Below are 17,363 nucleotides of genomic sequence, written 5' to 3' on the forward strand. Positions count from 1 at the left end.
GTTAATAAAGGCTGAGGAAAAATGTTGGGTAAATATTAAAGATGAATTCCTTCTGTCTTGGTTTCAATGATTATGTTCTTGGACAGTCTTATGGGTCTGAGAGCACTGAACTATGGGTCTCAAGGTTTTTACAACTGGAGTACATAGAATTATTCATGCCAAGACGACAAGTACTCTATTAGCAATGCGCAGAGTCAAACACGCACAGTACTCACCAATAGTTTCAAAATTATTTTTATTGTCAAACTGTGTACATTAAAAAATAACTTGAATACATATATAGATCTTAAACTTACAAAATACAACACATTCACAAACAGGTCTGGAAGGCACTTTTAAATAAGACAAAGACCATGCAAAAAGAACAGCAAACATATTTACACACAAGACTTCTGCTGTACAACAACAGGGATTTCTATTGAGTTTCAGAGGAGACAGATTGCAATAACAGGGCAAGGTAGCCAATGTGTTAGTTATAGAACTTCAGGACATTACAACATTAGCAGAAAAGCCATTCTTATCAACAGTAATGAATTATATTCGATCTATGATGCTTTTTTTTATGTAATCACTCAAAACAATCAAATATGTAGAAAACTCTCTCTGAATTGAGTGGGTTTGATTGGGGATTGTATACACACCCATGAAATAGTATTGGCTTGTTTTATATTCCATCACGTTATATCATGCTTGCATGCCAATAAAAAGGGCACTCAGGAGGCAAACTGCTCCCTTACACTCAAGAAGGATATGCGACCATACGAATCTACCTAGATTGCTCCAGTAAAAACCCAACTGTATAAATGGGTAATTGTATGTAAAAATAATGTGATATCTTGTAACAACTGTAAGTTGCCCTGGATAAGGGCGTCTGCTAAGAAATAAATAATAATATTGTATTTGTGTCATTATAGCTTATGTGCCACGCTGGTGTCACCTAATGACGTGTAGAACTGAATACTACGTGGTTTTAAGGTTCTGATTTGCCAATTGATTATACCAATTTGTACCCGCAATTCTGTAAATTGTGTGTTGTTTACAGTGCTAATGTTTTTTAATTGATGGGGGTATATTTTACCTAGCGACTGCAGTCTGTTATTTGAATGCATTAAAATCCTCTCAGCTGAACAAAGTAAATTTACTTTTAGTGCGTTAGCCATTGAGTGGGGGTGGTAATAACTATTTTGTGATTTGTGCCTCACCTGTCAAAAAAGCCATGAGCCGCCACTGAATGCAATGTTTGTATAAGTGGTACCCCCCGCGGGTTGTCTGCCTCGTCGTTACACTATGTTAGTTTAATACAATTATTTTCTATATATTTTGTTTTTACTAATAATTTGATAAAAGCAAATATTTTAGCGTCCCGTAAAACTATCAAAGCCTGAATGTTTATATAGTGTAGTGCAGTTAAATAAATGAAACGTCGCTTTTTGACTGGCTAATAAGTATTTCAGTTAAAATACCAAATAGTGAATAATTTCGGGTCGTGGGTTCATTATTCCTGTGTTCATTGGGAAACACTGACCTAGAGAACATGTTTGTGTAAGAAAGAAAACATATAGTTTAAATAACTGGAAATAGAAATACTAGGAAGTTTAGCCTATAAGAGATTACAATTTATCAACATTGAACTACCAGAGTACATCATGACCCAGAAAGAGCACCATTCATTAGTAATACAAACCAAACAGAAACAAATCTAACAATTAAAAAAAAAGAAAAGAAAAAAAAAGAAAAAAAAACTACCATTCTTCCCAAAACTGTACAAAGATGCAATTGGCATACATTCCTGTGTGTTTGGTACACTTTTAAGTAAACAAAATATTCATAATAATATATGTAAAATTAAACTACACCTGTCAATTTTAATAAACAAAAACAATATAATTGTTATACAGTACTTTACAGTATTTTGAATATGTTTCTTCATATCCTTATCACAATAAAAAAACAACTGAAAATGAAACACTGTTATTTATTGAAATAAATGAACAGTTTTTTTGCCATTATAAATTTTCTTCTTTGTATTTGAAGTAAATTGTGACTGTAGGGGTTTGAAGGAGGGGTACTGAGAGGTTACCGTAGTGACAGGTTAGGGCACTTCCTGGTCCTGCTCAGCAGACATGGGGACCCTGAAGCAGCTGTGTTTAGGCTCGGCCCAAATGGTGTCTCTCTTCACCCCCTCACTGAGAAGAGACTGAATGATTTTCCTTCTGGATTCTTCTTACTATAAAAAATGAAGTAATACTGATTTAGTTACAGATTCTCAAAGCTATTTATCCAAATTGTTCTCAGCAACATTTCTTTCTGAAAGGAAATTACACCAATTATGATTACAATTACTATTAGCAACCTCTGCACAAAATGATCGAAAAATATATATATATATATATATATATATATATATATATATATATATAAGGGACATGCCCATGCACAGGTTCACCAAAAGAAGAGGGTTCAAGACAAGGTGAAAGTATTGTTAAACAGAAAACCCCACAAACTCATATGTGACAGTATCATGATAATAACTGAAAAGAAAAATATATATATATTTGATTGAATGTACGTAATTCAAAATGGGTGGATAATACAGCAGGATTTATTGATTGAATCCTACCCTAGGACTGCATTGTGCCTTCACACATATACAAGACAACAACAACTATAGTATATAGTAGCTGGAGAGCCATGGCTGTATAGATAAGGGCAATCAATGTGAGCCAGGAATGTGTTGATCTTTGTAGAACAACATTAGCGAGGTCTCTAACCCAGTCTTCCTCAGCGAGCAGCATGGATGTTATTGTGCCTGTCTGTGATCTCGTTTCCTCAAGCCAAGTCCCTTAAAGCCCTCCGCGAGACAGTGTGTGTGAGAAACTGGATCCCGAGCCTGTCGTTTCAGGGCACGCTTTGTGATAACCCACAACCTCGTAGTGAATATGCTTACATAATAAACAGAGTTAGCCCGTTGTTTGGCTTTCAATATTTTATCTCCGTCAAAATACTATTTGCACGACCAGCATAATCTTTTTTTTTTTTTTAATGTCATAAAACAAAATAAATCAAATTAGCTAGATAGACAAAACCTCTGTGCTGATCAAATTTCAAGGAAATTGAATTCACATCTTATAAATATCTGGTACAAAATATGCCAGGACCTTATTGCAAGTTACATTTTACTAAAACAGCATGAAAGGGGCAAAATAAAAACTAAACTGCAAAATAGTTTCTTGACATGAACAATACGTAATATTGTTCATGTGTGTATTTTAGTGGTGACCAACAACTTTTTAATGGGTCTCTTTTGAATATTTCATTGTCAGTGGTCTAACAAATATTAAAAAAGAAACAAAACAAAAAACACTATCTTACACAGCTCTGTAGTTAATATGCAACTACTTGTCTAGTTGTATTACTTGTATTGTAACACTTGAAATGTATTTGCTTACGATTGTAAGTCGCCCTGGATAAGGGCGTCTGCTAAGAAATAAATAATAATAATAATAATAGTTCAAAATGCTTTTTGTAAATGTTAATTCACTGTAGTTACATCTGTAAAAATGCAACCTGTACACTTAAAATAATGCTGATTTCACACCATCAGTGCCAGGACCCCTGAGAGGGTTACACTGTGTGATACTGTGAGTGGACTGCAGTGCCTGTACAGAAGTGTGCCTTCAGTCTGTCAACAGCGCATTCAGCTTTCATTAACAGCTAGCACACTCAGCTCCTAATTATTATATTATATTACAAATCCCCCCCTTTGAACATAACCCTGGGAATTTACTCAGGCACTGAGAGCATAAGAAATGTCAGAAACTCTGTAGTGGGGTGTAAAGTATAACTCAGCATGGTACTGGGGATCAAAGAGCCAACTCCTTCAAAGCTATGTAGAGTACGAGTGCTGAAGTGCTAGAGGGAGTCGAGAGCCAGCAAATTCAGTATAGATAAATAGGTACAAATACTGAAGATATGAGAGATTACAAATTTACTATAGTGTAGTAAATTCAATACTGTACACAATAGTATAGTATAGTTTAGTATGCTAGACACCAGGAGTAGCCCACGTCCTAGTGTGTATAATTATATGATTTAGCAGTTTAGGACTTGGGTTTAACTGTTTAAATTAAAAAATCAAGGACATGGTTGGAAATGTTGACATTGCTTACCCCTAGTGTAGACAACTGTGGATATAAAAGCCAGCTAACTGAGACACATATAGATAACTCATTACTGGGGATCTGAGAGCCAGAGTAGTCAATGCAGTTTAATACTGAGACCTTATTACTGGTAATCTGAGATCCAGCAAATTCAATAGAGTACCGAGAACTCAGTAACTGGAATATTAATTGGTGTTATGTAATTTATTGGCAGTCATTATTTTGTAGCAGCTCTTTTAAAAATGGAAAGACTTTATTAAACGTGTGAAGGGAGGGAGTTTTATGAACTTCAGAACCCCATCAATATTCTTTAAAAAAGGGAAATGCTGAAACTTGCCAGGCTAGCATTGTTTTCAAAACCTTTTTTTTTTTTTAACTTGAAGATTTATAATCCATCTGTAGTACTGTCACTTGCAATTGCGGATTTTCGGAAATACAGCAGCGTCAAAACATGACATCACTAAATATTTTGAGTTTAATCAAATCAGTATACTTCTCACATGTTCTCACTGATACAATTCAAAATTCTACGCAGACCGCCCACTCTCATATGTTCAGTGGATCTGACATGTCAAGTAACATCTTAACATTGCATGAACCAATCCTTTAAAAACCTTGATTAACAAAAAACAAATTGTTGTAGAGCATTTACTTTTCCGGATCTGATTTGCATTTTGACTCTTCCTGTGTCCCTCATATACCCATGTGTGGCCAACACACGTTGAAACCATATGATTGCCATTCACTTCATTCGAAATGGTCACACATTATATAATCATTATTTGACAATCGTCCATTATTTAGGTAGTGGGAATGGGGTATTAGACAGAGTGTGAAATCGATTCCATTCCTGCTCTGTAATGCTTGCATTTATACTGATCGCCCAGCAGAATTAGCTAGAATTTACACGTTGCTTTGGATAATGATTCCACTAGATTTAATGACACACTTACTCCTGCAGATGAAAAGGCTGATGGTTCGACTGGGGAAACAGTTTTTGTGTTAAAGTTTTTCCATGTTGGTTCTGTTTTAAAAAGTGTACAGTAGCTACAAGTTCATGCAAGTTGTCTTGTAAGCTAGTGGCTTAAATGCTAGCAGTAACAGTATTCACAGTACCTAGTCAAAGCAGAGTCAGTAGTGGTTAGAAAAATGTATCAAGTATTTGCAATGAAAGCTCAAGTTGCTCCATGCTAAGTTGGTTCCAGATTCCTCCCATGGCAGCACCTTGCTGCACGTAGAGGAGTTGGTAAGGATAGCAAGCTCAGCTTTGGAACTGATTTATCTTGCTGTCAAAATACAAAACTGAAATGCCAACAAAGAGGATGAGCAGGAGTCACTGAGTCTTGACCTTTCCACAAACGATAACTCATGACGCTAAAAAGCTGTGCTCTTGTTTATTTTATGCTATGTGTTCCTTACTGCTCCTCCCTCCTTCCTTTGCCATCTTTGCTAAACCCCTAAAACCGTGTGCATATAACGAGTATAATGAGGATCCTCGCAAATATGACGGACAAGATGGACCAATCAAAACACTGAACTCGCTACCAGCTCCTATGGGCAGCAATGCGTCTCCGTGGGAACCAACACCTACTGTATCAACATAATGAAGTTTAAGTGCACTATAACTACACTTAGGCATTTTGGTATGGTTTAACAGAACAGATTCTTTGATTGGCTAAGTGTACAGTACATATGGGACAGATTTACTTTTCTTCAAGGAAAAGTGATTAAAATGTGTTTGATATTTTTAAAATAAGATGTTACCTTTCTGAGCGCACTCCGTTCTTTAGAGTTCCCACATAATGTTTCTTCTTGTCCACAGGCAAGATATCCACGTAGCCCCCGTCCGAGTCTTTAATCAAGCCTGCGTGGACTGCTGCTCTGCAAATACTGGAGCTCTGCAATGGTGAGAGAGACAGATTAATGCTGTGCCATGTAAACGCATCATTCTATTATATCAGATATTATTTACATTACTGTAGTTCTCTTCTCTCTTGTCTATATTTTCAGTTCAATAATTATTCTTTTTTTTTTTTTTAATAAAGCCTGAGAACGGAAAATAGTGACATTGAAGAGGTCAGAAAAAAAGAGTGGCAGACTGTTGGTATGCCCTGAATTCTGGTAAAGAGACCAGGACATTCCCTACGAGTGAAATGCAAGCTGGGAGAAAGCCTTTGAAGGGCATGAAGGCCCTGTAGGTCTCAGTTTTCATTAAGCCTGGGGATTTGACAATTACTAGTTGTTTTTCAGCAACCTCCACCCTGATGCCTGAATCCGTTGCTCAAAAACTATTAATTTGTTTATAAGAAAAAATCTAATATTTCAGATTTAATTTCCTATTGCTGCTATATTTCTATTTTTCTCCCCTCACGTCTGTCCTCGAGTTAGAGATACAAGGTGCCCTGGCTCCCAGAACAAATTGCTCGGAAGTTTTGACCCAAATTTTGTATTTTCAAAAACATCATGTTCAGATTTGTATCGCTGCCTCGTGGAGTGAGTCACTTTCCATGCCTGGGGGTTCTGTGTAGGACCTTATTCCCACAGCACAGCCAGCTCGGCAGCTGTGGAATTGCTTTCACATCAGCCTACTGTCCTCCCTCTTCCCCTCTCCTCTCATTTATTTTTGGTGCAATGCCATATGTTATAATGTTTTGGTGTGAATCGCTTTGTGAAAATTTTGCCTTATTGAGCGTTCCATGTAAAATGATGCGCTTGCAAATGTAAGCTTGGCTGCAGCCCAGGTTGTGGTCTTTGTGCACCATTTACTCTGTGTTGACCTTGCTGCGGGTCAGATTATTAATTGTTCAGCACTGGGAATGCTCGGAAATGCCTGCGTCAATTCTGCTTCAAAGGCATACAACTCAAACACTTTACTGCTCCTTTTGAATTTAAACTTCACTGGCTTCCCAGATGTAATTATATTGGAACAACTAACTCTGCTTCCAGTTAAGCTTATTAAAGCAAATGCTGTATCGGCATCTTTAGGCGTCCCACAAGACTGATGTATGTACGAGTCAAATTGCAGTTACAAATAAGAAGAAACAGCTGTGAATTTTCAAACCCATTCCTGTCCTAGTGCTGACCAGTCACTCTACACTAACACCACCCATGTGCCTTACCTCACTATCTTGCATGGCTTTGATTAAGAAAGTCGAACCCCCTCTAATATGTAGCACTATGGGTGAAAATGTTTGTAAAATGAAGCTGTATATACAACACGTGTTTTGAAATTAGGAATAAAGGAGTGTTTGCCAAAAAAAGAGAGCTAAATATAGGCTGTGTGTGTTTCAAAATATTTAATAAACAGTTACATTATTCCAGTTTAATAAATCACCATAGGAATACTAAGAAAACCTTATTAGTATCCCCTTCTCATTTTGAACTGGCATAACTTCAAAAACTCAAAATCCAATGCAGGATTGCTTTTAAAAACATCTTAATCCATTGTTATACTGGGTGGTGTTTTGAAGTGATTTCCAGTAGCTACTGCATTGTGGTACTGCTGATATACACAAATTCCTAGTGTAACAACTGGAGTTCTTGCTTGTAAATGATAGGGCTTCAAAGGGTGTTACTTACATCTGAGTAGATGTTTGAGCCAATGACTGGAGCCCAGTTTGATGGCTCATCCTTACATCTCGGCGGGCAGTGCACTCTGGGGAATAAAAACCATTGATTGCTATTTAAAAGATACAAGGCAGGATGCATCAGCACATCTAAAGTAACTACTTTGAAGAGCATGGTTGTAGTCCCTTCTCCAGATCTCATATAGGTCAATGCAGTGAGTCAATAGAGACAGCTGGTTGTGACTTTGAATCTCAGAATACTTTGTGGATCTCCCAGTCGTAACCAGCTTGCTGAAATTTGACACACGAACCTCGATGCAGTACTCAATCTTTACACACACACAAGTCCAAGTCCAGATGAAAGTCTTGAGACAAGTACACCTTGTGCCTTACTGATAAGTACAAGCACGAATGATTCAAGCCCATTTGCCAAAAGTTCAGATGCTGGTGATTCATGTTCAAAAAGAAACTGTATAAACCACCATGTACTGTACAGTATAGTACAGGAATATGAGTTTGACTCATCAGGGCTTACTCTTGAGAGTAAGCCCTGAAATGCATCTCCCCATGCACACAGCCACTCCTTCCCACACTCTTCTTACCTTGGGCAGTGAGTGGAAGGCTTCTTGAAGGCACACAGCTCAGCAACAGTCGTGTAGCAGTCCACTCTTTGCTCTGTAGGGAAGACGGCAGGAACAGATTACCTTCTGAGAAGAATCTCAAATCATCATATGGCTCAACTTATAGCAATCTACAATCTATGGCCCGACGCATCTCTGTTACTGCAAACTGTCTTGCAACACCGGACACCATTTCAATAAACAGTGCTTTATGGCTTTTCAAATCGGCTATAATTTATTACGTCTAGTTTCTACTACTCTCAAAGAAATATGTGATACAGGCTCAGTTCAGAAGTTCAAACCTTATTTCAAAACGTTCTGTTTAGTTGAGGGTGTAAGGTAACAGGCACTGAATGAGATACAGACACATGTAAATGGTATTGCAACTGCATAGTCCTGATGTGGAAGAAACATGTCTGGGTGCCTGGTTCCTACACCCTTGCTAGTGTTCTTTTTTATAGTAGCAATGCTGTGCCTGTTGACATGATAGGAATATAAAAATATAAAACACGGGAATTATAGAATCTAAAGGGACAAAGTTTGCATGGGTTGGTTTTTCATTAACAATAATTAGTGAAAAATAAACAAAGCTATATATTTTAAAATAATATCTATCTATCTATATATATATATATATATATTTAAAATCAAAAGATTTTAAAAAGCAAAGTGAGCTCTTACCTACAACTTTTGAAACAACAAAGGAGTTTGATGCTTTATATTTACTGTGAAGAAAAAAAAGATTTATCTATCAGTGGTTGCACATTCTGTACTGTTAACCCCTCTCTTAGATCATGAGCTAGATTCTCAAAGCCATTTACTCCAAATCATCATCAGCTCATTTTTTTCAGACAGAAAAAACACACTGAATAAAGTTACTCCAAATCAGTAATAAACAACTCAGATTTTTTATTAAGAAGCTTGTAAGTAGTGTTATTTGTGTTTTAAACACAACGCTGTTTAGCAAATTGTTCAAATACAAAAACAAATGAAAGTTGTGTGTTTCTCAATGACTATATATATATATATAGTGACAAGTATAACATATTTTACATATATTGTTAGGAGTCACAATTTTAATTCAGAACTGAACAATCACCAAAATGTGTTCAATATTTGACGAGTGCATTTCCTACAAGGATGATGCATTCCAAGTTATTGCAGTTACCTGAAGGACTCCACTCCGTTCCTTGTTGACTTTACAAAGAAGGGCAGTCGGCCTTTCCGCGTGATATCCACCAGACCCCCATTGTTATCGATCACCCCGTAATGCAGTGCCGCTCTGCAGATACTGGATTGCTGAAAACACACCAACACAGCCAGGCTTAATAACCTGTCAATATCCACTAACCACTGGGCTACACCACTCCTGGTCTGCAACACTGAGAAAAGCTGCTGCAGTTTACTTACCGTGTCATAAAACAGGGTCCCCCAGATTTTTCCTTTGGCATTCTTGCAGTTTGCGGGACATTTGTACCTGTCAAGAGAACAGGTGGACATCACGAAACGTCTTACTTTTGCAAATAGATCATATTAACGTATTTACGTTTACATTATTAAACAAAGCCTACCTGTTACATGATGTCCCTTTGCATTTGTCTCTCATCTTGGTTTCACACTTAATCACCTGGGCTGTAAAGAAAGTGAAATATGCATTGATACACTTCATCAATGCAGACACACTTATGATATTGGCAATGGCAGTTGTGCAGTCTCTGTACACAGCCCCAGTGTAGCCCTGTGCTTATGTGCTGATGGCTTAATGGGTCCCTTATGCCCTAACTGCTGCTGTGTCAGAACTAGCTAACCAGTTAACCAGTTCCCTTTGTCTATGTTTCCTCATCCTGTTTCTGCAACCAGTGACATTATTGGCCACCACTGCACCCTTATTGGCCCTTACCAGAAAAGCTGCTTATGCTTCAAACGTGGGTCATTTCTCAACCTGCGTGCTGATATGGCTGCCCATCTTGTCCCTTACTGATTAATGTTGGTCCTTATTGTTAGTTATTTTATGAGCTGCAGTCCCATTCCCACAGTATTAATGCCCTTACCCATGAACTTGCTGCCGGTGTCCTTGGCTCCTGGTGTTTTCCCAGGAGTTGCCTTGGCGGGAGTGGTGCGAGGTCGGGCCCAGCCTGGGATGTCCTTGGGAACCTGTGGTTTCTCCACCTCGTTCATATCCTCTGTCTCTGGGCGCTGGGGGACCCGAGTGTCTGCTACACAAGCACAAAAGGGGGGAGACTTGATGTTATGTTCAGTTAATGTGAAACACGTCTCTCAAATTATGAATTATGATTTTGAGTGGACGTACCTTTGTAGCACAAGTTCTCCTTGCAGCCTCCTCCGTAGCTGGGGGGACACTGAGAGCAGGGTCTGCCGTGCTGATAAGGGGCCTCTCCAATCCAATTCCCTCTGATGAGAAGAACAGAGAGGTCAGAAAATCTCAAAGCAAGGAGTTTAATGTATCTAAGCTTATAAAAAATGAACAAATCACTCCCAAAGTGAAAGAATACTAAAATACAAACTGGCTAAAAAAATAGGGGAAGGAAGAAAAAGGAAGAAAGGCATAGAGGAGTGATGGAGATAGGAGGAAGGGGCGTTTCTCTTACTTGGGTGAGTAGTTGCAGACGAGATAGACAGAATTCTCCCAGATCTCCCCCCAGACGTTAATCCTCTTGCACACATGCACGGCACAGCCCACCTTGTTAGTGGTGGCCCAGACGAGCTAAAAACAAACAAATATGTTCTTTAAATTAACAATTCTAAACTCCCCTTCCCCTTTAATTGATGTGATTGAATTTCAGTTTATCTGTCCTGTTCAAATCTTTTTACATGTGATTACCTCATGGTGGCATTGCACGCCATGCAAAAATCAAGATCAGCTATAGGATTCAAGATTTTGTACATGTGTTAAGTATATTCTGCTTGGCTCTTTAACCTTGTTCTTGCCCTTGACTGTGAACTGCAATGCAATGCTCCAGGAGCCCTGTTTCAGCCCCACACAGGCACACAGGCAGGGTGGACAGCTGTTGAGCAGATCCAGAGAACTCTCCTCCCCTGCACCTCCGGGAGTTTCTGCAGAGTTCGCTCGCTTGTTGGGGAAACCGGCTACTGTACAAAATGAGTAAACCAGGTTCACTCTGCTGTCGGCGGGGACCAAAGCTGAGACATCCTTTGACAGGCTTCAGTTCAGTTACAGTGGCTGCCATTCACAGAGCTGCCTGAGGCGTTTTAGAAAGTCTTCAATGGTAATGGATTAATATTCAGAAAAGTATTTAACTGAAACTGAAAATCACTTTGGGAGCAATCCCTGAGTAGATTAATAAAACAAGACATTATATGACGACAAATATCAAAATAATAGCAATTGAGCCAAAAACACTGTAATATACAACAGTGTGTACTGCAGCATATTATAACTAAGGTGTGTTTGGATGGTACTATAATATTTGGGATGTGTGCAGTAAATCATTGGATGTGTTGTAATGCTTTACCAGTGGATTATCCTCACTTGATAATGCAATGAAACGCTCAAATCTCCTGCTCTACCTGAGTGTAGTGGGTGCACATGGGCCCGGAGCAGCGTTCAGGGCACCAGGGGTTGCACTCCTGGGGGTAGGGGTAAGTGTAATCCTTCACCTCGTCATACCAGGCCTGTACATGGTGGGCTGGGGCGCGGTACCTGAACAGAGACACAGAACATACACTCTCATTGCTGGAAATGAACAGCATCCCACTCCACTGCATCACTCTTTATTATAAATATTTATACAGAGCAAAGCCTTATCCAGCTGGCTTCTTTTGCAGTACTGCTTTGGCTCAACTGCAACGTTTAGACCATTTGTTATTAACCCTTTAATGCATTTTAATGTTTTAGCTGAAAATGTTTTGGACACATATATATTTAATTTTTTTTTTTTTATTCCATTACTGTATATGGGGGGAAAAAAAGACTAGAAGAGTTTTTTGGTTTTTTTTTTTTTTTTATCTGTCCCCATGAAGTTGCCGTGCATGAAACGGTTAAATAGGTTCAACTGTTAATTTTACAAAACTAGCAAGTAACAATGGTTAGGAATACAGAACCTCTGAAATTACATTTCAGAGTTTCCTATTTAATTTTAGCCAGCAATGGAGTCATTTTTCCAGTGAGTTTTGATTTAAATTAATGATTTTTATTCTAAGGTTTTCACCATAGCTATAGTATTAGTAATCTATTTATATTATATATTTTTTATTATATTCCATTTTTATTTTTTTTATTTTTTTTTACAGTTAATAAAAACTAATTATTTTATTACAGATTCTAGTCGTTGGTGATTTCCTGCCGAAGAATAAACACAGCCATGCAGTACAACTGCATCATTCTGAAATGGATTATTATAGCAATACACTGTAAATAGCACATCTGCAGTATTGCTGCAAAGTCACAATGAGCAGAATTCTGCAGTGAGCTCCTCTCACCTCCCCCAGTGCACTGCTAGGTTTTGCCCGATGGACATGAGCAGGTCGTTGGGGCCGTGCTCCCAGATGCACTCTTGGGCCCAGGCTGTGGCAGAGCGCTCCAGCTCCTCATCCCAGACCTGCAGGGGAACAAGGACACACAGACAAGCTTACACCTTCTGAAGGACATGTGTTCACTACAAGTAAAAAACAAACAAACATGCACTTATTTTATGACTCAGTTGGTCCACTAAATCCCTAAACAGCCTGTAACCCCCACATACTCACCACGCCAAGGCACAGGTGTGCCAGACATACTTCCAAACACTTTAAGGGTGCTACTGTACATGGGGGTTATCCACACACACACTGTGCTGGGGAGCTGGTAGATGGAGTAGGCTCACACACATGTGCATGTACACACAGGACTGGTATCCTGTGCCACTCTGTAAATTTCCAGTGTCTTGGAGGTCCTGAACTCTATGCACCCCCTCACCCCCCCCCCCCCCACCCTCCCCCTCACAGCCTGCCTTGTGCAATAAGCTCACCTTCATAAAAACCCTGCTTGTTCGTGTCTGGCAGAAAGTTTATTTTCCGTGCTGCTGGAGGATTAGTCCTGGTTACACACTGCAACCCACAGACAGACTTATACAAAACCCTGTTTCACAGGCTTCCCCAGCTCACCCTGTCTGCCTCTGTCAACATGTATCCTGTAATCACTTGAATTATTGGTCTGATATATTATTCCTTGACAATCAATGGGAAGGATCTGCTGTTTCTGCTCTAGGGCAAACTACTTACTTAACTTGTTTCCCCAACCTTATTCTTGGGTTTTGATTTATTATTTTTTATTGTTTATTGTTATTATTTATAATGTGTTTTATTATTCCTGTAGCTACTTTAGTTAGTTCTAGTCAAGACAACTATTAGTCTGGGTATCTTTGATTCGAATCCCAAACCCACTTGCCCACAAGACATTGCGTGATGATGGTGAATTATTTAGGTTCTGTGAATAGGGTAATAGTTGGGCTGTCTGCAGCCTGGGGAGTCATTTCTGCAATAAAACTCAGTGCTGTAGCCGCAGCCCACTGAAGCAACAGTGTTTGGGGCGAGTGCCTGTGAAAGCTACTCCTGTCCTGAACCAAGGGCCTGAACCAACCCCAGGAAGGCTCCTTGTCCAGGCAGCCAGGAAACCCGACCAAACAAGAAGCAGGTTAACCCTTATAAAAATGTACCACTGTAACTTTGCACTGTATTGCTTTACCATGCTTTTCCCATGGTTATGCTCTACATCTGCCATAGTTTACACAGGTTTGGCATGCTTATTAATATGCTTTACCATACCTCTCTGTGCTTTACCATGCTTTCACTGTTCTATGTTTTTACTATGGGGAACCTTTATAAGGGAACATCAGAGGGATCTGGCCAGGCCCAAAAGAAACCGCAGACAATGTGCACAGTCGAGGTGATACTTTCCCTACTTGATATATTGTATCGTAACAGAAGTTTGTATCATGATACACGACGAAAAGCACGACTTAGCTACTTGTTTGTCTCACTTCTCAATAGTGCCCCCTGTAGTTGCAGGTGTCCTGAGGTTTCAGGCTTAACATCACTCACCATATACTCCATGTTAGAGGAGGAGGGGGAAACCTGGCCCCGCAGTTTGTTGTGGAGTTTCAGGATCTCTTCTCTGTCGGACCACTGGATGGCGCGCCGGGATCGAGTCAGGGACACACTCTCATCCTGGTATCGGCTCAGCAGGTGCTGCAGGGATGTTGAGTTGGGCAGGAAGAGGGCGGTACCATCCTGGACAGCAGAGGCCAGCAGGACGAGGGCGAAGAACCAGGGCAAGGCTGCACTCATCTTCCAGTGCAGTGTCTCACTTTTTCTGTGGAATACAGTAGGCACCTTGTGCTTCGCCTCCTAGACCCGCTTTGTGTCAGTGTCTGAAAGAAAGACATATCCCGAGTAAACTTCAGGGCTCACAAGGCTGGGTTCAGTGAAGTTAACACGCCCAGACAGACAGCTAAGTTAGCTTATGCACACCGCCTTGCAAGCAAACATTCTGGATTGCAAACATCACTCTCTCTCTCTCTCTCTCTTTCCCTCCCTCTCCTTCTCTCAAACTACTGCATCACAAAGGCAAATAGCCAGTGAATTGCCCAGGTTTAAGCATGTGCAATGCAGTGGTAAGATTACCACTTGTGGTGTGTGTGCTGTTACACTGGTGGTACGATCCCAATCTTTTATATTGGCTGCTGCCGATCGCTGAGGTTAACGGGGGAGAGTGTAACAGGCAGTGTTGTGTGATTTACTGCCACTGCAGATTCCGACCCGTCAGTGAGTTAATAGCTCTATAACCATGTCTTAGGCCAGCAAGTAGACCAGCGCTCCTATAGACCTCAATAAAAAACTAGGTGCATAAGAGAACTAAATAAGGTCTGTTAGTCATCCAACACGAACAGAAATCAATTATTTAGGGGCTTTCAACAGTGACCTAGTCTCTGGGCACTGAACTACTGTGTCAAAGACAGTGATTAGTAGCCAGTAATGGCAATTTACCCTATTGCTTATACAAAAAAACACACCATTCAGCATGTGCTTTGTTTGGATAAACTGGTCTATACAGTAGTTTTATAGTTCCCTGGTTCTAGAAAATGAGTTAAAGCATTTGTGATACCCGTGAAATTAAAATGACTGTAAACTAAAATATTGCAATATTAAAATAACCACGAACCTGATCCACAAATCCACAAATCCGTGTATTCAAAATGAAAGTAAATCCATTTTAAGCAAATGTTTACTCTCATGTGAAAATGTATACAGTACAATGTGTATTTTAAACAATACAAATATGAAAAAACTGAATTCCTATGTCTGTGTTATGGTAGAACAGCCTACAATTCAACTGTATGCATCTTTTCTGACCTTATTCTGAGATGCAGAGGGAGGGAGCAGGTATTATCACTAAACAACATAGCATCCAAACACCATGCTAGAGTGCTATGGCGCAGATGCAGGTTTGACAGTAAAGGGGCGGTTATGGTATAGTGCTACAGAAATGAGAAGCAGACCTCTTTACGTTGGGTATCACTCACATGAGGTCTGTCACTAAGCCACTGAGTCAGCACATCTCTCTCAAACCAATGCCTGTCTGAAGATTTCTGTCTGCTTTCTAGTTTTCCTTTTCTTTCTTTAAAAAACAAACAAACATCATTTTACACTGAATTATGACTTAGCATCTCAGCAGTGTTGCACAAGCAATGACAGTGTAAACTTCCTAGCACATTCACCCGCTAGCATGCTTTAAACCTGACCCGGACTGCACCCTTTCACCTAGTGGTAGGTTCACATTTGGATCCCCTTAACTGTTCGCACAGGGCACATTTTACCGTTTTTATAGGTGTTTGTGCTGGGCTCATTTACATATTAGAAATGGATTCAACTCGATATAATTTAATGCAGGTACCAACTGCCGCCCGCCTACTGGCAGACTGCTGGATCTTTATACTTTTCACCTGTATTCACATGTGTGGATAAACGCACCACATAAACAGGTTTGACAGTATAGCCCATGTAACCGAAATGTGTTTTTGTTTTATTTTTTTCATATGACCTAAACATTTTCTAAAACATCAGAACTGCCCTGCAGAAAGCACAATCCTGCAGAAAGACAATAGCATGCCTACAGTATTTAATAACGACCTTCCTTACACAATCACGGTCCTGCATGCCCACATTACATATACATAAAGAACATTTACAGACCTAAATAACACCAGTGCTGTACTATTAAAACTGTATTGTGCTTATCAGTGTATTATATTACAGTGTGTTTAGTCACGTTAGCCATGTGTTCCGGAAAACTCAACAACTTAGTCGTTCGTCGTGGTAACACATTTACTAAGAATTAGCGCCAGTAAATCAAATGTATTCATGTTTGCAACTAAAATAACTGCTTCTTACTGGGTGCATATGAATAACATACTAATTGCACATTCTACAGTAAATTCACAGAAAAACTGGGATTGACAACATTTAAATAATTAAAAAAAAAAAAACAAAAAAAAAAACATTAAATAAAGTCCTACCTCACAAACTGGAGTAAGGTTATCCGTAAATGTAAATGAAATATCCGTAGTCTTCACCACTTTTTATTTTATTGTTGGTTATTTTATCTTCAGCTGTAGACAGCGACGTATTAGATAATTTAACTTCTTCTGTTGATGACTCTAAGTTTACTTGCAGTATTCAGCTCCGGTTCTGTTATATACCAGTATTCGTGTTTTGTTGTTGTTTTTTTGCCGTCAGTTACTGTCTAGTTCACGCAGTGGAGTCCCTTTTATAGCAGGAGACTAGGGGGGCGGATGTGGGGAACATTCAGCCCCCCCTATGTTCTCTTACCAAATCTCTGACGAAATGATGATGTGAGAAGGAAAAAATAAATTACCGAACATGAAGTACTGCGTGGAACTTGAAGTAGTGTTAGTAATACAATTTGTTAGAAGAAGAAACACAAGAAGACACACATCCGCAACTCGTTCTCCCAACCACTTGAAGTAATTTGACTTTTG

General features: G+C 39.4%; 1 protein-coding gene across 2 annotated transcripts; it reads right to left on the bottom strand.

The window, feature by feature from the left end:
• Positions 1–218: 218 nt before the first annotated feature.
• LOC117424699 (cysteine-rich secretory protein LCCL domain-containing 2-like) lies at positions 219–17,151 on the bottom strand. Of its 2 annotated transcripts, XM_034041335.3 has the most exons (16): positions 16,881–17,151; positions 15,888–15,982; positions 14,407–14,735; positions 12,808–12,926; positions 11,896–12,028; positions 10,956–11,071; positions 10,658–10,758; positions 10,398–10,562; positions 9,918–9,978; positions 9,757–9,823; positions 9,515–9,645; positions 9,028–9,071; positions 8,329–8,401; positions 7,740–7,815; positions 5,925–6,058; positions 219–2,227 (listed from the first exon to the last, which is right to left on the bottom strand). In XM_034041335.3, exons 3-16 carry the CDS (start codon positions 14,650–14,652, stop codon positions 2,176–2,178), a joined length of 1,518 nt encoding a protein of 505 aa, XP_033897226.3. In that variant the 5' UTR covers positions 14,653–14,735; positions 15,888–15,982; positions 16,881–17,151; the 3' UTR covers positions 219–2,175. The 2 variants fall into 2 exon arrangements, with proteins under 2 accessions (XP_033897226.3, XP_033897225.3); XM_034041334.3 differs by lacking the exon at positions 15,888–15,982.
• Between the last annotated feature and the right edge of the window lie 212 nt (positions 17,152–17,363).

The sequence above is a fragment of the Acipenser ruthenus genome, chromosome 19, assembly GCF_902713425.1.
Source record: "Acipenser ruthenus chromosome 19, fAciRut3.2 maternal haplotype, whole genome shotgun sequence".
Classification (NCBI taxonomy): domain Eukaryota; kingdom Metazoa; phylum Chordata; class Actinopteri; order Acipenseriformes; family Acipenseridae; genus Acipenser; species Acipenser ruthenus.